We start from the raw sequence: 19,456 nt of genomic DNA on the forward strand, positions 1-19,456 counted from the left end.
CATGGTGCGTTCCCTGGAAGAACCATGTTACCTGTAAGGCAGTCGAATGTGCTCAGTGAGTTATGCTGGCAGAAGGAAGAGGTCAGGGAGCCCACAGTTAAATTTTAGTCTCCTCCCATCCTAATCCGTTTCATCTTGGTTCACAAATAAATGTAGATTAAAAAAAGAAAAAGAAAAAATTGCATAATTAAGACTGTAATTCCATTGCTTAATGTCCAAGACTAAGGGATCCTTAAACTATTCTTTTCCAGGAATAAAGCAATTTTTATTTCTCCAAAATTATCTGATCACTGATGGATGTATTTGGACTGGAGAGTTAGCCCTGGAGTTTTTCTGAAAGGACAAGTTGTTGATGGGGAATGAGGCAACTGCCACCCAAGGCCTTTAGGAAATTCTTCCCAGTGTGGAACCCAATTTAACAACACACATTTACTACATGTCTACTTCATGCCAGGCCCTGGGATCAGGCTCTGGTGGGATGCAGAAGGTAAGCAGGACTGCCACATACAGTTGCTCAGGTTGTACACTACAATCCTAAGGGGCACCATGAGAATCACAGGACAGATTTGTATATCCATTAAGCCCTGTTCCTGCAGATGGCAGGAATGTGTCTTGAAGAAGACAGGCTGTGTAAACTGGCTGTGATGTCAGCTACACAGATTCTACCCTCAAGGAGCTTACTGTCCAGCAGACAGAAGGACTCTAAGACACAAGGAGATCGTAAGCTAGAAGCTGGAAGAGATTTTTCTTTCTTTCTCTTTTAAGAGCAAGCTATGTAGGGTTAGCTAATGATGGAAAACAAATTTGGTGCACTCTGGTCTTTTTGCTATTGCCAGTTAATGACAGAAAATCCATTCCTTTGTTACTACCTCCCACCAACTCCTTGGATCCAAGAACTTTCCCCCATCAGGGAACATCTTCTCTTGGTCTTATATACTCCACTGCTCCCAGTCAGGACAAGTTGTTAGTAATCACTATTCTTAAGAGGAAAAAAGCAAAAAAAAAAAAAAAAACAAAAACAAAAACAGAAAAACCAAGCTGACTCTGAAAAACAATGTTTCTTCTTAATCGCTCCAGGGGCTACCCTGGGGCAAAGCTGGATGTGCCCAGCTTAGACTTGGAGTATCTAACTGTGGGATTTATTGTTGCAGGACCCCAGCCCCAGTGCCCCTTCCCTAACCCCCAGTGCCTTTCCCCCCACATCTGCGATAACTGCCCTGCAGCACAATAACACACCCCGTGCTCCAAGCAATGCCAATAGCATATATATCACTTTATTATTCATTCATTGGCTTTCCATGGCAAGTGAAAAAATAATTTAAACCAATTATATGTACAGAGGCTTGGTTAGTTTTCCCAAGGACTTCCAGAAAGATCCCTATCCCCTTAAATAGCAAAGAAAGTTTACCTTTAACATCCATACAAAACTCCACCTATAAAAGTCGCATGTGTAGAAAGATTTCTTTATTAGAAGCATCACGTTTTGGGAACAGGAAGGGGTCAGGGTGGGAGGGTGGAGGAACGTGTGCAGGGCGGGGGTCCACACACACCTGCCCGGGCTAGTCCTGCGTGGGGAGGCTGTCGCTGGCGGGGCTCAGGTGATCTGCAGCGGGGTCTCCAACATCTCCATGAGGAAAGTGTCAATGGGCGTGTCCCCGATGAGTTTGAAGAAGAAAAGGTGCTCCAGGCATTTCAAGCCGATGGAGCGCAGGGCTGGGAGGCGCAGCAGCAGTTTGGCAAACCTGCGGGGAAGCCAGGAGACATTAGGACCTGGGGATGTGCATGCATGGGGCAGCTGCCAGCAGGAGGCAGCTCTTCTGGGCTCCTTGATTAGAAGAGCCTGGAAGGGGACACTAAGGCAGCTGGAGAATCCCTAATCCTGGGGAGCGTCAGAAATAGAGTTCTTGTTAAGCCTCTTAAAGGTGGAAGTTGGACCTGTGACCTCTTGAGAAGCTCTTGAATTCTGTGGCCATGCCCCAGAATGGCCCTCAATACCCCCACTCATGGTGGGTGAGAGGAAGAGTTAGCCTGCTTCTGTGGACGCACATCTCCAGCCCTAACGAGCCGGTGTTCCTTACGTCCTCTGTGCCCGAGGGTTCCTGTGAAAACTTGCGGCAGCACTTAGAGCAGAGCATGGCAGAGCAAAGGGCAGGAGCTGTGGGAGCCCTCACGCTTGGATGACCACATGTGTGCACCTGCCACGCGCACCCCCCACCCCCAGGCACTGCAGAAGGTTCTGGGGCCCAGGTGAGCCCTTTCCCTCAGGGTAGGCAGTTCCTACCTCCTCACCAGACCCCCCCCCCCGTTCCTCACAGCACACTAACGGTAAGCAATGTGCCCTCAGTCTGCCTCATTTACCAGATTGTGTTCCCAATCTATGACCACTTTATACATCACTTCTTAGTCTGTGTTTATCTTTAAATTAGGAAGAGAGAGAAAGAAAAAAAAAAAATAGTAGACTCTGCCCCTGAGGGGCCCGTGGTCTGTTTGGGGAGATCATATACACAGAGATGCACACACACACACTCACACATGTGCACGCGTGCACACCCTCCCCACTCTCACACATGCACACGCACACGCACACATTCACTCACACTCATACACCCTTGCACACACTCACATTCTCCTCTGCTCTCACCTGCCCTCACACACTAGTACACACACTCACACACACTCTCTCTTCTGTAATGAAGGACCTCAGCTGTGAGGCTCACCAAAGGGAGAGACCCTAGTGTGTGAAGGACTCAGCCTCACGCCTGCAAGGTCCTTTCCAGGCCCCTCAGTCTGCCACACTGCCCACCTGCCTCTGTGGTCCCTCTTCGGCTCTCATAATCCTTTGTGCCAGTGAAGCATATGTTTAATGTTATTAATCAGGATGACTGGAAATCAAATAACTCTACTCACAACTTCCAGTAAAAAGGACAAGAGCTGAAACCACGTTGGTCGCTATGGCTTGAAATCAGCAGTTCCCGGTGGGACTGGCTCTTCACTGGACGTCATGCCATCATTTCATGCAACGTTTTCAAATGGGAATTTTAATACTCCTTGAAAATGCGTATCTGTCTACATTAGAGCCACATGAAGTTTTAAGGAAATGTGGGAACATAAGAAAAATAAAATCGTACCATCTAAAAGAGTTGGAATTACTTCCCTACGTGGAAACTTTAACGGTCTAGACCAAGGCCAACACAAACCTTCAAAAATGTTGGATTACTCAGCCTCTGAGTGCATTTGACCAGTATCCCTGTGCAGCGAGAGGCTGTCAGATCAAGGATAAGGAGGCTGAGTGCCTAGTCGTGGCTCTGCCAAGAACCAGTTTTATGGAATTAGGCAAAGGAGTTGAGTGTTCTGTAAAGTGTGAAGTTGGGCTGAGAGTAGCTCTGAAAGTGGATTTTTTTTTTTACTCTAAATGCCAAAGTTTGACAATGTGTGAAGTGCTAACCACACTGTAACACTGCTCTCTTTGCTGCCTGTCCCGGGTTTAGGAGCTGAGATCAGGGCAGTGGAAATAAACACGCCTGCTAATGGCCACAGTCCCGGGGCAGCCGTCACGTTCCTGGCTCACATGTTGGCAGCAAGGGGGACTCACAGCCTTTGAAGGCACCTGCTCCGCGAAAGAGAGAATATATTCCTGTGAGCTCTGTCCCCCACCTGGGTTTCTTTTTAATTGAAGTATGGTCAGTGTACAATGTTGTGTCAGTTTCTGGTGTACAGCATAATTGTTCAGCCATACATACACGTACATATACTCCTTTTCATATTATTTTTCACCATAAGTTACTACAAGATATTGAATATACTTCCCTGTGCTGTACAGTATGAACTTGTTGTTCATCTATTTTATATACAGTAGTTAATATCTGCAAATCTTGAACTCCCAATTTATCCCTTCCCACCCCTCCCCCCACCCTCCTGCCTGGGTTTTGAGCTCTCCTTTGCGGCTAGACGAAGCAGAACGCCTCGCCCCTGGGAGGTGCACTTCTGGAAAGTCTCCACGGAGTGGCAGCCCTCCACCACCGAGAAAGAGAAAACCACCTTCACGGGCTGTGCTGGGAACCCCTTACCACTTTCTGCAAACCAGAGGTGACCAGCCTTCAGCACGCTTGCCCACCTGGTGGAGTCATGTGACATCCCCAGTGGACCTGCTCGGCCTCGGGGGCTCACCCTCCGTCCAGGCAGTGCTGGACGCGCCCAAGGGACATGTGCGGGGCCGGGCTTCTGCACCTCCTCCCTGAACCCCCAGGCCCTGCCCTAGTGTTGGCATCTCCCCCTGGTGCCTGGAGGCAGCCGAGGCACCCCCTGGCAGTTTCCTTCCTAAGAAATCAGCTAGTTCCACGGTTTTTAAAGTGATTCTCATTAGAAACCATCTAAATGTCAACCCCGGGGCTGTGACTAGATACATTAGGAAGCATCTGCCCAATACAAAAGCATCAAAATCAATAATTCTCTACTTTTCAGTATCTGATAAAATGCCTAAAATAGCTAACGGAGGAAATACACTAAACTGTATGATTTCCTATCTAAACACACATTTCTATGTATGCATTCATTGATGCGCAAAGCTACTAGAGAGAAATATACCCCCAAAACTTCGGTCAATTTTTTTACCTGCTTTATTTTTTTGAATTTTTTTTAAATTTCCTACTGAAGTATGCTTTGCTTTTAAAATAAGGAAAAAGAGAGTTTTGTTTGTTAAAAGAGATAAACAGCACTACCCAGAGCTACTTTCCACCCAGGGAAAGGATGGCCCTTCTTAGTCCTGATGCCCTGCACACACTACTGCGCACAAGAAAACGTGTGGTGCTGCCTTGCAGCTGGGAGATTTCATACAGTTCTTCCAGCACAGGGTTTCCAGGCATCGCCCACTGGACAGAGGCTGAGCGATGCTGGCAGCCAGGCCCTACTGTAGAGGTAGGAGAGACTGCCAGGGGTCCACCAAAATCCCGTCTCCCCTTCTTCCTCGGCATCCAGCTGCATACACTTCCCAGTTGCGGCTGGCTGGGCCGTGTGACCGAGTCTTAGCCAATGGCAGTGAGTAAAGGAAAGGGGGGTGCTTTCCAGGTCCAGGGGTTGCCCACCTGGCCTCACCTCTGTGCTCCTCCCCGTCTACCCCCTCCACCATCAGGAGGCAGAACACAATGCGTCTCGGGACACGGTGGAGCCCCAAGAAGGAAGGAGCCTGGGTCCCCGAGTGATGGTGTGGAAGAAAGTCAACACTCTAGACTGATTACCCACCCAGGACTGATTTGTGAGCAAGAAATAAACCCGTGTTCAGCTACCGACGTTTGAGAGGTCTGCTGTCACAGCCTGCTCGCTCTCCCACCCAAGGCCTGCATGTTTACCCTCCCACAGGGCCGGGACCCACTTTCCCCGATGCCTTCATTGCCTCTGATGAAAAACAGAGCTCAGCCTGCTCTGGACAGCTGATAGACAGCGGCTTATGATCCAGGACAAATGGGTTAATGGAAATGAGACTTCACAGAGGAATAAAAGCCATCTGTGAGAACTGGGAACATATACAATGAATTCTAAAAAACAAACCAATGTCTTTAAAGCAGTTTTTTCAAGCTTCATTTTCAGGTTTCTGTGAGATCTGAGGGTCACCTTCTCTCTTTTTAACTAGAATTAGCAGAGGACGAAAGCGTTTCTTTAGCTCTGCTTTGGGGGAAACATTTGAGGAAAGCATTTTCTTAATGACTCCGGAATACTGGTAAAGGGCCTCAGAGATCCTCTGACCAACGTCTTCCTTTGCAGCGAAGGAGCCCTGACCCAGTGCCTTGCCCCAGGCTACACAGACGGCACCCTCGGGGCCAGCGGTCACCCCTCTCAGCTACCAAAGCCTGTACCTTCTACCACAGGGGGGCTTCCCTGGGGCCAAAGCAGAGAGCAGTGCAGTCCCCCTGGAAAGCACAAGCTCTCTGAAATCAAACAAACTTGGGTTCACACCTTGCCCCGCCATGCACCGGCTCTGTGACCCTGGGCCAGTTCCTTGACCTTTCTGAGCCAAGGTGCCTTTTTAAAATCAGAGATAATGATTCCCATAGTCGTTCGTTCATTTGCATATTCATTCAACCTTTCAAGGTGTGTAGTGTGTGTCGAGCACTGCATTAGGCTCTGATGCTGGAATGCTGAAGAGCGGGTGAGCAAGAGAGACCAGACCTCTTGGAGCCAATGTTTTATTGGCTTTGATCTTGTGAAAAAATCTAGACAGTGCCTGCTGCACGTCACCATCCACCAGTGGCAAATAAGAAGGGTTGCCATGGTCATTACCAGCACGCCCTCACCTGCCTGGCTGTTCCGGGTACTTCTGCTTGGTGTACGCCTCGAGGGTGGCGTAAACTTTCTCTCGCAGAGTCTCTACCTCGGAGGGGTTGGACAGACCCTTGGCATCTGAAAAAGATGACGATTTTAACCACTGGTTACACACCTCTGCTGGACACCCCACTACAAAGGCTGTCCCCATTCACTACACAGGCCACCTCCCATGGAGTGACCAGAGACACGCTGGATGGGGGACAATTGTGAAAAACACAAAGCTGGTTCTTTGTGCCCCAGCTCTCCTTTCTGTACCCCAACTATCCAATAAACTCTTGGGGCAAAAATACCCACCACTGACTCCAGGGAGGGGAGTTTTATTCTACTGAGTGCTTACCAAGTGCTAAGCATGGACTGAGTGAAGGGATGGGGTTACAAAACCCTGACAGGCCCACGTCCTATTTCAATTATCTGACCACCTAATTCAGGAGATGGAGCGCGTGCATAAATCACCATGTAATTCTGAAAGCTTCTCTTTCTTAACCCCCAGCAGCATCTGACGTGGCAGATCACTTCCTCTTTCTTAAATTGCTTTTCTTCCCTGGGCCCCCAGGACCCCACTCTCTCGTTCTTCCCTGTCTCACTCACTTTCTTTGCAACATCTAAATGTCGCCAGTGCCCCAGGGCTCAGCCCTCAGCCCTGTTCTCCGCTCTGCCTCGGTGTGCCCCCCTGATGAGTGCATACCAGTCTCAGAGCCCGGCATGCCAGGTCTAGGCTGACGGCTCTCAAACGTACGTCTCAGGTCCTCTTCTCTGAACTCCAGACTCATGTAAACAATTGCTTCTTGGACAGCTACCCAGATCTGAATGTCTGGGTAAAGACATTCATTCAGCTGCATACAGTCCCCAGTCCCCTTTGCAGCTGGCTGGGCTGCTTGATTGAGACTTGGCCAATGGCAGTGAGTAAAAGGAGGAGGACCCATTCCAGGTCTAGGTGTTTCCTACCCACCCACCCTTAGGAGCCCCATTTCAGTCCATGAAAAATCTGCTTTTCCAACTGCTCAGGAAAACAAAAAAATCCTAAGAATTATATTTAATACCTCTCTTTGTTTCACACCTTACATGCAATTCATCAGCAAATCCCACTGGCTTTGCCTAAAAATACATTCAGAACCCGACCATGTTTTAACACCTCCTTTACTACTACCCCAGGCCTCTGTCCTCGCCTGTCTTCCCCACACGCCCCTCAGCATGCGCACTCCTAGTCCACCCGACACACTTTTTTCAAGACGGCTGGAGGAGCACAGGCCATGAAGAGTCGGCGCTCTGCCCTCCCCAAGGGCAGGTTTCCTGGCCCTGCCTTCTCTGTCTCAGCCAAGCTAGGGGACCACAAGACATCAGCGCACTGGGGGCCGACCACGGAGAAGGGCTACGCACTACGCAGTCACCTGGGTTAAACAGCACGATGGCTCGCAGGCACCCCAGCTCCGACTTATCCATCTGCATGTCTTTCATCTTGGAGACCAGCTCGGTGAGGACTCTGTTCGCAGGAAACGATGGCAGGTGATGAGAAGATCATGAGTACCAGGCCAAGGGCTGATAAAATGGATGCAACCCGTACTTATTATACACCCACCCCATTTTCTAGATGATGTGCCAGGTGCTAGGGGCACAAAGATGAGTCAGATGCAGCCCCTGATGTCAAGGAGCTCACGGCCGAATTGAAGGAGGAGACACAGAAGCAACACATAGCAGCAGCCCAAAGCCAATAAGCGGCATGGTGAGGGTCCCGGGGAGCACCAAGGGGAGGGCAGTGAGCTCAGAGAGGGCGCTGCAAAGGCGGCCTAGAGGACTGGGAAACTGGTAGAAATGCAGCCAGCAAAGGAGGGCGAGGGCTTCGCACGTCCGGAAGAACACAGCGGAGGACGGTGTTCAGTGATGGGGGGAAATCTCCAGGCACCATCAAGAGGGCTGAGTTCACAGAAGACCACGTTGGTCTCCGTGTGGAACATGTTGTGGGCAAAGGCAGGGAAAGAGTAGAGACAGCTTAAGTAGACATGCACTTGGCCCTGGAAGGCCACTTATAATGGTGTTAGAAAGGGACCACGGAGCTCAGGCATTGGACAGAGAGACTGTTCTCAACCTCATCCTTCTTTTTGCCAGTTCTCCACCCTGTCACCCCCAAGGCATTCATCTCTACTCATTCCACTCAGCTCTTTAAATCACCTGGCTTAATTTCCCTTTAGCACCACTGAAGGCACAGAATCCCAGACTGAGGCTGTTGCTGCCTGACGGTGGTAGGTCTTCTCCTGCTGCTGGCCTCCCCCAGGGACCCTGGTGCAGCGTCTAGCAAACCCTTCAGCTCATCTTTCCTGGACTCCTAACATCAGATCCTGCACCCTTCTTCCCATCCTGCCTCCTAGGAAAGGCATTTCAAGCTCCCCTCTTCCACCTTACTGGGTACTGTCAATAATCCAGTCTCTTTCTTGGAAACCCACTGGGATCACAGATTCTTTCGTCTGCCAGTAACTGTTGGCCTGGGGCTCCACCTCTCTATCAACCTTTCTTTTAATCCCTTCTCATTCCCCAGGTTTATGTTTTAGATGCTGAATGGTCTCTGCTTCCAGCCACATACAGCTGTGTGGGCCATCCATCCCCCATCTCAGCATTACCCACAGGGACCTGCCCACACGTGCACACACGTACACACACACAAGCACTGGAGGCAGAAGAGAGCCACCTGTCAAAGATGGAGCCGACCCCAGCGCTGTGGGCACTGCTCCGGTGGACGTGTAAACCCGTGGCCAGAAGGATGCCATCCTGCACAGAAACTGAGCGGTGGGAAAAGGAGGCGATGAGCAATTCATTCCACCCTGCAAGGATAAGAAGGGAGCCTTGAGGGACACCTGACCGCACTCTTGCTTCGTTGATAATCATCCAGGTTCTTATATTATCATGCCTTGGCATAAAAGTAGAACCAGAAATCCAGGGAGGTCAAAAACTAGTTCCGGACAACGCCAAAGTCAGTGAAGAAACAAAGGATAAGACTGAGGTCCTCTGACTTGTGGCTCTGCCCATCTCCCACCATCTCCCCAGTGCAGCCCAGAATGGCAACTTGAGGACAAACACTCTTTTTCTCCCCAAGTCCATCAACAAATATGGATTGAAGATTTAACAGGTAATAGTCACTATGTTAGCTGCCACGGTGGATAAAGCGAGGACACTGTGCAGTCTTTGCCCCCAGGACCTGGCAACCTAGTTTTGTATCTCTGACATTGTCTAGGGGGACCCAGCACTGTATACAGCTTTCTGTCAACACTCAGGGATCACTCATTATCTAACAGGGATGAAATGAGTGGCCTGGCTCCCAAGGCTCAGCCAATCTTCATGAAATTTCCCTGCTGGCTCAGTGACAAAGAGGAGATTTGGCATATGCCAACTGCACCGTGTCCCAGAAATGGGAGGCAGGGGAGATTACAGCACAGAGCATCTTAAAATAGGAAGGGACCCCGGAATCCATCTGGTACAAGCCTGAGCAAAAATATTTGGCTTCCCGTGCTTCACCTGTGAAATGGGACTATCTCTATTGTTCCAGTTTCATAACAATAAAGAGACACAGCTTCAGACTGTCCTCAATAAAAATGTTTGAACTGTCTTTGAAAATTAAATGCAAATTATAAAGCCAGGGTAAAATCTGCATGGAAAAAGAATCTTCCTCCTCCATTAACAAATAGCGTTTCATCTGGGAATGAAGGGTTTGGGGAAGGGCCATCCAAATTTGAACCCACAAATAATATAAAAAAGAACAACCTTGCATAGAGTTATCCTGTCACAACAAGGTGCACAGCTTGGACAGGTTACAGACCCAACAGATTGCTTGTTTTACGATCCCAAGTGCTAATTTCAAAGTGGCAGCCCCAGTGCTTGTCCCCAGAAGAAAGGATCCTTCTGTCCTTTTCCTTTACCTGCCCGGAGCAGAATGACCTGGTCCTCCAAGGTGAGGTCAGAGAAGTGGGGGATGCGCTTGGCCCATTCAACGAGCGTGAACAGCTGCTTATCAGCAGCATGGCATATGTTGGTGACAGGGTCATTCGTCTGAAAGGAGAACAAAGGACTCTGAAGGAAAGGCTCTGGGACTCAGACACAACCCCTTCCCCACCTCCAGCCCCATCCAGGAGATGGGAGATAGGGGAAGCCCCAAGACCACATACCGAGTTTTCCGTGTTCATGTCACCGTAGGATTCCGTCTTTGGTTCAACGGCAAGTTCAGCTTCTAGAATCCTCTCCACAGGCATGTCTTCATGGCCGCTGCTGGCACACTCTGCCTCACTCTCTGCCCGCTCCCGGCTTCTCTGCCTCTCTTCTTGCACAGCTGGCAGGAACAAGGATGTGCAGCTGTTACTGTAGGCCCAGGACAACTGTGGGAAAGTTAGTTACCTACCTAAGCCTCAGTCTCCTCATCTGTAAAATGGGCATCATCATGGTGATGAATCAGGGACCTTGTATTGTTAACAGATGAAACCAAGAAAGCAGAGCTGTTTGGTTATGCCTGTGCTGAACTATGGGTTTTTTAGTCCATATTCTTTCCAGTTCATTTTGGTGACCACGCTAAGAAGCGTACATTGTAAGCTTGAATAACCTCCAGTTCTGCCCTTTCTTTTAATGACCCACTGTCTCCTTACACTCAGTCTCCCGTATCCTTCCTCCACCTGCTACCTCAAATAAACCGTGAGCATGCAACAGTTAAGTAGCAAGCACATTACTCTAAAAACTCCTTCTGTCAGATCCTATGCATCATCCTTGGCATTCACGTCCCATTAGGTCTGCCCCCAGTGCACCGGCCTGAACGCAGCATCACCTGATCTGACTTGTCAGGGAAGATCTTCGGGGAGCCATGTGAGTATCTAGTCAGTGAAAGGGTGGAGGAATGTCACCTAGATGACATTTCAGAATCAGCAGCCGAATTAGAGGGGTGGGGAAGGGTACATAGGGAAAGGGGTAGGCTGGAATTATCTCAGCCTCCCAAAACTTAGGGTTTCTATCAAAGAACCCCCTGGGTCTATACATTAGGATGTCAGGCAGACCCCCTCCCCAATTCTGTCCTCTTCATTGGGAGAACAGTCTCTATTGGGTTAGTTCCCATCCTTTCAAAAGCTACAGTTTGCATCTTCTTATTCTCAGTAGCAATAAGCAGAATGCAATATTAAAACAGATTTTTTTTTTAATCCCAAGGATCAAGGAAATTCTACTCTAAGCAGGTAGCTAAGCCGGAACTCGGGGACAGCTACTCCATCAGCCACTTCAGCCTCCCATCTCCTCTCCCCTCCTCCCCATCGTCCACTCTCCGAGCCACCTCCTACTCTCTGAGGGGATAAGGAGCCACAGAGGCTGCAGAATGAACTGGAACTGGATGCTGGACATCTGGTTTGTCACGCAAGTGATATTATTGATCTCTCAAAGTAGGTCAAAGAAGGGGCTGACAGCAAAAACACGGCTGATGCTCCAAAGTCTCCAGCAGAGATACACCAAGAAGCCTCAAGCTGAGAATGATATTCAGGGTTGGGGGGAGGGAGGGGAGGAAGAAAGAAGTAAAGGAAGAAAGAGAAGAGAGATTAAAGCAGGGGAGGAAGAAAAAGAAGAAACAGAAGAGAAAGAGAACATAGAAAAGAAAATAGGAGAAGACCAAAAATCGTGAGTCAAATAAATCTTTTTCAAACTGGGCATGGCCACTTCCTAGCTAGTTAACATCAGACATATTTCTCAGCCTACCAAGCCTCAGTTTCCCTATATGTAAAGTGCGGATTATAGTACTTAGCTGAGACTGTTTTGTGACACTTAAATGGAATAATTATTTAAAAGGTCAGAAAAGGTAGCATTTTCCCTCCCGTCGGTCTCTCTTTACACTCTCGGGTTCTGCTCTGGTCCTCTCTCTATGCCTCCTTTGATCTCTTCCTTCCTCTTCTTGTTTCTCCTCCTCCCTCACCCTTTCTTTCTGTCCGTTCTATTAGTCTCCACTCACTGACAATATACAGACGCTCTTACGTGTATTTTTATCATCAGTTGGATACACTGGTTAAAGTTGAATGCTTCTCGTATTAATTTTTTTTAAGGTAGGTTAATGGGCTTCTATTTGTCTTGATTTGAAAAGATGGGGGAAAGCAAACTAAATTCCTTTTTTGACCCTCGGTCAGTTTCTTCTGCAGATTAGTAACACTCAAAGAAAATAACCTTCAAGCTTCAAAGAAACAACCTTGGCTTCAGGGAATCAGATTCTAATTTCAATTTTGCCACTAATTGAGTGATCCATTGCTATTCACTCCTTTTCGGGTGTGTGTGCCGTAAATCTTACTGTCGTAAAGGAGGAGTCGTGTGTGTTGTTGGAGGAAATCTTCTACGGGGAGGACATTCTGAGCTACTGCTACTACATCCAGCTGGGTACATTCAGGGGATCTACAAGAGGATTAGAACAGAGTTTTACCCCTTAGTCCAATATACATTTATTGTGATGTACTAAAATGGCCAACATTTACGAAGCTCTAGCTCTGTGTGAGAAGTACGCTCAACACTTTACATAGATTGTATTTCATTTAACCTCCATGAGAAACCTCTGAAGTGCTATGAGCCACAGAGAAGTTAGGTAACCCGTCTGAGGTCACAGAGCTGGAAGGTGGTGGATCCAGGCTGGCTGCCCCCCGAGCCGGTCTCTAAGCCCTCTGTACTGCCTCCAAGGCTCTGGGTTCTTTGGACCAATAAACCCAAATGGATGTCTGACACTGCCCACAAATTGCCTCAGAAAGAACCCATCCTTTAACTATCCAAACTACATTAAATGACCAAAAACCATGGAAAGAGACTTCTCCAGGACCTCTGAGGATTGTTTGGTGGCCTGGAAATCAGGAGGCCCCAGTCTTACATCAGCTCTGCCTTCAGCTTGCTACTACGTAAGCTTAGGCAAGACCCTGGCCTCTCAGAACCTCTGTTTCTTCTTTCAGGAGATGAATGTGTTACAACAGATAATAGCAAATATCCATTCCAGCCTCATCATTATGTATCCTGGGCCCGGGGAGGCGAATTCTGAGCCCACCCCAATTTTATCTCTTTCTGTCCACCCAACTCCCTCGGAGTCTAAATCCCATTGTATCACTCAGTTATCTGTTCCAGGATTTTATTATTTTTGTCCTCATGAAGGTGTCCAAACTGAGCCCCCAGTTCTGTAAATCAAAGCCAGAGATGATAGTGGTGAAGGAAAGGCTGCCCAGTAACCCTTAAAAAGTGACCCTTCATATTGATACTCACAAAGAGTATCAGTTCTATCCTGGTGAAGAGAAGACACTGTCTACCAGCCGGTTTTTCACATCACATGTGCCCGTCTATGAGATCGTCGACCCCTCTATAGCAAGTATGACATAAGCATAAAGTAGGCACTCCATTCACACTTGAGGAATGAATGACTGCGTGGGTGAATGGATCATCTTTAGGAACTCCTGCATTACTAAAAGTTCTGATTCCAATATTCAGTTGAAATCACTCATCCATTCATTTAACAAGTATTTCTTAAATGTCTACTATGTGCTAGTCACTGGTGATACAGCTGTGGGAGAAGAAAAGGCAGGGAAAATAGCCCTGCCTTCTTGGAAACAGACAATGGATACAATTTAAAAGTATGTCGGACAGTGGTAAGTACTGTGGGAAAGAGAACAGAAAGTATCAGGAGTGGTTGATGCATTTACGACAGAGTCGTCAGGCAAAGCTTTATCAAGTAGTTGAAAATCGAGTAAAGGTATGAAGGAGTAGGAGTGAGCCAAGCAGATACCTGGGAAGAGGGCATTCCAAGCAGATAGAATGGTAAGTGCAAAGGCCCTGAGGTGGGAGCACCCCTGGTGGCCCAGTAAAGAGAATAGGAAGGTTGGAGCAGAAAGACATGGGGCAACCAGACCAAATATGACCTTGAAGTCATAACCAGGATTTTGCCTTTTTCCTGAATAAGAAGGGAAGGCATTGGAGAGTTTTGGTGGAGGAAAGGCTTTACCTGACCCATTTGTTCAAAGCCTCACTCTGGTTGCTTTGATAAGGAGAGACTGTAGGAAGACAAAAACGGGAGTCAGGGAGACTTCTCAGGAGGTTATCTGTATTAGTACAAAAGACAATGGTGGCTTGGATTATGGTGATAGCAGTAAAAGTGGTGAGATTTGGAAAGATTCTGGACATATTTTGCGAAAGAAACAAGACTTCTTCACCCACTGAATGTGTATGAAAGAAAAATAGGTGTCCAGTGGTTTTTTGGTCTGAGCAACTGGAAAATGGGCCATTTCCTAAAATGGGGAGGACCGTGTGATGAAAAGGCTGGGAGGACAGGTTTGGGCCTGTTAATTTGAGATTCCTGTTAGATACCAGAGTAAGGGCCCTCCCTGGTTCTGGCGTCTGTCAACGTGAGATTCCATCCTTAATTCTAGAGCTCCTTCGCACCCCGGCAGGAGGAGCAATGTGATGTGAGCTCTGGTCTGGGAGTAAGAAGACCTAGTCTCTGCTCATCACCTACCTTTGGGACCTTGGAAAAATCCACATCACCAGGCAAAGCCTGTCTCCTCAGCTGTAGAATGCTTAGGGTTATTAAATTCTCAAGGGCTACCTCCATCTCAAACATGCTAAGAATCTCACTTTTTCCTTCTTGGTAGCCTTCTTTCTTAGAAAGGGTCAAAAAAACTTTTTCTTCGGTGGTCCTTTCAGCCAGCCTCCCCACTCCTCACAGAAAAGTTCTTCAAGAATAAGGATCCACTTGGGACTGACTAAATGCCCTGTTCCCACTTCCTAGAGAGAGAGGCAGGACCTCCTTACCCCGAAGTCTATTAAGATTCACCATTTACACACTGCACCGGCTTGAGTCCACTAGCTAATTAACTAACCAAGTCCATGTATTTGTGTTATTTAACAGAAAGACTTTTTGATCTTGTAAATGAACAGAAGGCACTTTCAGAATGTTTTTTTTTCCTACAACAACCCAGCTAACTCACACTGTAAATGGAAAGATACAGCATTTTAAAAATGCACAGTGATGATCTCTCTGAATGAGAAGGCTCAGTCTGATTATTGGTAATGCCAATAATCCCAAAAGACTTTGGAATACACCAATTGCAGAGGATTTGTAGCAGACCAAGGTTATAAAAGCCCAGAGAGATTAATCAAACCAGCAGGCTTCCCCGGAGTGAGGATTAGAGGGGAGAAGTTGGCTCAGCCCAGAAGGTCAGTCGGATGCTCCATTGCAGGGCAGCATACCAGGACCCCAAGACCTCAGCTCTGAGACTTGCTGCCTGGCTATTGGAAGAGAAAAGGAGAGGATGCAGATTGGACCATCACCTGAGCTCCAGGAGTGGATAAGTGAACTTGGAGGAGGAAGATGCTCCTGCTCTGTCTGTTCGGGGTACACATTGACCAGGGCAGGGGGCGTTCAGTTGCAGTACTCAAGAAATCATGGTACCTAAAGTCACTCCAGCCTCCCCTTCAAACCTCTTCCCACATAGTCCAGACTAGCAGGACCCTTTCCTACGTCCTGCGTTTGTCTCCCACAATTATTTATGTGCAGACTGCTCTCCCTGGAGCGGAGGGAGGGGTAGCGGGGAGTCTCACCTTCCCTCTTCATGCCCATGACAAGGCACTTCTGATAGCGGCAGTACTGGCATCGGTTACGCTGGCGCTTGTCAATGAGGCAGTCTTTATTGTCCCGGCACGTGTAGATGAGGTCTTTCCTTATGGTTCTCTTGAAGAACCCTTTGCAGCCTTCACAACTGTACACACCATAGTGCTTCCCTGCTCACAAGGAGAGAGCCCCGTAAGTCATCCTTGTGTTTATTTGGCTCTTTCATTCAAAAGGACCCCTTGGCTCTCCCCCCAGGGGAAACTGGCCCATCACCTAGGCAATGGGAACAAAAGCAAAGAACAACCAGCAGAGAACGCAGAACCAAACTGAGGCCGAGTAAATATGCCTTTCTTTGTGCCTTGCCTCTGGAAGTGATTCTCTGGAATCACTCATTCCAGAAAGCATTATTAGAAAAGTCCTAAAAAAAAGAACATAAATACAAAACAGAAACAGACTCATAGACATAGAATACTAACTTGTGGTTGCCAAGGGGGACGGGGGTGGGAAGGGACAGACTGGGAGTTCAAACTTTGTAGATACTGACAGGCATATGCAGAATAGATAAACAAGACTATACTGCATAGCACAGGGAAATATATACAAGATCTTGTGGTAGCTCACAGTGAAAAAAATGTGACAACGAATATATGTATGTTCATGTATAACTGAAAAATTGTGCTCTACACTGGAATTTGACACAACATTGTAAAATGACTGTAACTCAATAAAAAAATGTTTAAAAAAAAAAAAGTCCTGACCTAAGATTTTGCTTATATTTACTTTATTGGGGTAACTCTTGTGTTTAGTTAAGCAAAATGTCCTACCTCCAATCAAGATATTAGTATAAATAATAAATAAAAATATTTATGCCTGTTACGTATTCTCCAGCAGGAAATGAATGTCAGCTTCACTAATATTTCCCCATAATTGAAGCCGAAGGACGTAGGAATCTCACTTACAAGTATTATCCTCCACCATAAACTATGAATAGGAACCTGTAAATTTTTTAAATGCTGTTGCCTATTGGAGAAATGAATTGGTATATGATCTTTATGGCGTGATATGACATGTAATCTTGAATGTGACATAAAGATCTGATGGAAGGGGCTTTTGCTTGATCCAGAATAATCTGTTAAATGTTTCATTGCCCTTATCACCTGTTCCACACATCCAGTTTTCAATGACCCCAGCCAGGGATGGCTGACTTGTGTCAGGAGAGTCGCCATACCCATGCCCACACAGGTACCAACACTCAATCACCACACTTCTTCTAAGTGGAAGTCTTCTCAATACTACACACCAGGCAGCTACGCTCAACTGATTGGAATTGTGGGACTTGAAAAATAGTGAAGCAGGTCATTCAAAACATATTTATGTCCGATTCTTGAGTGTAACATGTGATGTTCTTTAGCTATAGACCTGACACGACTTCCTGATTTGGTATCAGCCTAAATGATATCAAAGTGAATTTGAAGTCCCTGCGAACTAGCCAATGTAAATATCTGTACCCAAGGTGCTTACATTTCAGAGGAAGTCACCATAAGATGGCTTGGTGGCCAGAGACAGCCTCCTGGTGAACTTAGTCAGCACCTAATCAGTTGAGTATACCAATTTACTAAACTCCCAGCAATACTAAACACAGGATTTTATGCTAGGCCCAAAGAACCTAATGCTCTCAGATCTGAAATATTTGTCTTTAAGAAATATGGGACCAATTTGTCATTCCCATGGCTCTTCCATATATGAATGAATACCCCGAATTTCAAGTAACCCATAGCAGAGAAAACTCTCTTTCAGGGTGTGGTTGGAATTCTGCTGCTATGGCAACGGCCAAGTCTGCATGATTTGGAAACAACTTTCTGAGGACAAGCAAACATCCGTTATGTAGCTAAGTAAGTTCCAGGCACCAGGAACTTTTAATGGAGTGACATTTTGCAGTGGCTTTGGTGACAATAAGAGAAGAGCTATAGAAAAGAATCTTCCTCATCTTATTCATCAAATCAGGGATTAGCCTGTCATCAAAATTGCTGAGATGAGGAGTTAGTTAGAGGCAGGAATGATGGAGAGGTAGGGAAAAAGTCAGGAAAGAAAAAACTTTGGCAAAAAATGGAAGAGGGTCAAAAAAGATGAAATCAGGGAAAATGCATTTATTTCCACCCATGGAAACATGTTAAAAACCTGTAATGTTGTAGAAGGAAAAATGCTAAAATATCAAAGGGTTTATCTTTGTTGGGGATATCGGAGATAATTTTTTTAGTTTTCATTGGCCCTTTTCTAGTTTTCCCACATTTCCCACATTGAGATATTATTTTTAATTATAATAAATATTTTTTTTAACTTCAAGAGACTCTAGCTTGAGACACTTGCTCATCACAACAGCTGCTCTATCCCAGTTACACATGCAACACAGTAACGCCAGAAGGAGGCTTCTGAAATGTTGCCTATAAATCTCATCCCCCCAAACGAAGTCATGCTTTCAGTTGATCAAAACTACAGTGACAGAAATTCACAGCCTGGGCCCCAAGCTGGACCATTGTGAAGGACCCCTTTTTCTTTCATTGGGTACAAAGTAGCCAGGTGGGCCATGGCACAGGTGACTTCTCTGGGACCCCTGTTGCATGGGTCACTTGGGAGGGCCGTCTGCTTCTGCACGTACCTGAGGATCTGTCCCCACAGATGGCACAGATGTGTTTGACCAGAGAGCCAGGGCTAGTGGACGGGTAGCTCATGTTTCCGATGCCGGGAAGCCCCGGTAAGGGCTTGATGTCCTCAGAAATGCTGACACTGTTGACCACATTTAGCTACAAGAGGGAAAACACAGTAACACACAGAGCCAGGGTAAGCTCGGTCCCCCCAGGCAGAAAGCAACAAGACCATCCTTGAGAAAGAAAAAAAAAAAAGAGGCTCTATTTCAAGAAGTAGTTTTCAAGCACAGAATATCTACAATTGCCTAGGAGGGATGTGAATTTAAGGGAGAAAAATAGTAACAGAGAGGAACTAAATCATTTCTAAATGCCAAAACCGAAACCAAAAATCACAACACATCTCCATCAGAGCGCTCCGCTTTTACTCATTTGACGCATATGTTTTACTTGAGCTAGAAATCTACATTGCACAGCACACTTAGGACAAGTCCATTGTGCACTTTTAAATTTTTTATTAACAACTTACTCCCTACTCAGCAGGGCTTCAAGAGGAGCTATATGACCCTCAGGCGAAAGACTTAGACTCCGGAGAGAACCAAGCAAAATATGCAAATCCATTAGTTTAGCGAATCAGCAAACAGACATTCACCAAGCGCTCAACATGCCAGGCACCGTGCCAGGTTCCAGGGGACAAAGGTAAATAAATTGCACACCCTTAGGGACTTTACAGTAAAATGGAAGAGAAGATGTATGTAGTGGTCATCTCAATAAACCTACTGAAGATGCTAAGCCAAATGCCCAAATCATTGCAGTAGCACCAAAAATTAGGTTAAAGCCCCAGGTGATATTTTTGAACTTGTCTGTAAGGAATAAATTTTCTCCCCACGAAAATCCCTGGAGCCAGAGACTGTCCGCCTTG

The 19,456-nt window shown here is 46.9% G+C and overlaps 1 protein-coding gene across 2 annotated transcripts in view; it reads right to left on the bottom strand.

Moving 5' to 3' along the window:
- Positions 1-1,449: 1,449 nt before the first annotated feature.
- Positions 1,450-19,456, bottom strand: part of RXRG (retinoid X receptor gamma) — a 41,751-nt gene continuing 23,744 nt past the window's right edge. For both annotated transcript variants that reach the window (XM_010953793.3, XM_010953794.3), the window contains 8 exons: positions 18,549-18,693; positions 15,883-16,062; positions 10,470-10,630; positions 10,224-10,353; positions 8,999-9,131; positions 7,707-7,798; positions 6,288-6,393; positions 1,450-1,742 (listed from right to left, as the gene is read on the bottom strand). In XM_010953793.3, the coding sequence (XP_010952095.1) occupies positions 1,595-1,742; positions 6,288-6,393; positions 7,707-7,798; positions 8,999-9,131; positions 10,224-10,353; positions 10,470-10,630; positions 15,883-16,062; positions 18,549-18,693 (1,095 nt within the window). In that variant the 3' untranslated portion in view covers positions 1,450-1,594. The remainder of the gene's footprint in view (positions 1,743-6,287; positions 6,394-7,706; positions 7,799-8,998; positions 9,132-10,223; positions 10,354-10,469; positions 10,631-15,882; positions 16,063-18,548; positions 18,694-19,456) is intronic.

Source organism: Camelus bactrianus, chromosome 21, assembly GCF_048773025.1.
Source record: "Camelus bactrianus isolate YW-2024 breed Bactrian camel chromosome 21, ASM4877302v1, whole genome shotgun sequence".
Taxonomy (NCBI): Eukaryota; Metazoa; Chordata; class Mammalia; order Artiodactyla; family Camelidae; genus Camelus; species Camelus bactrianus.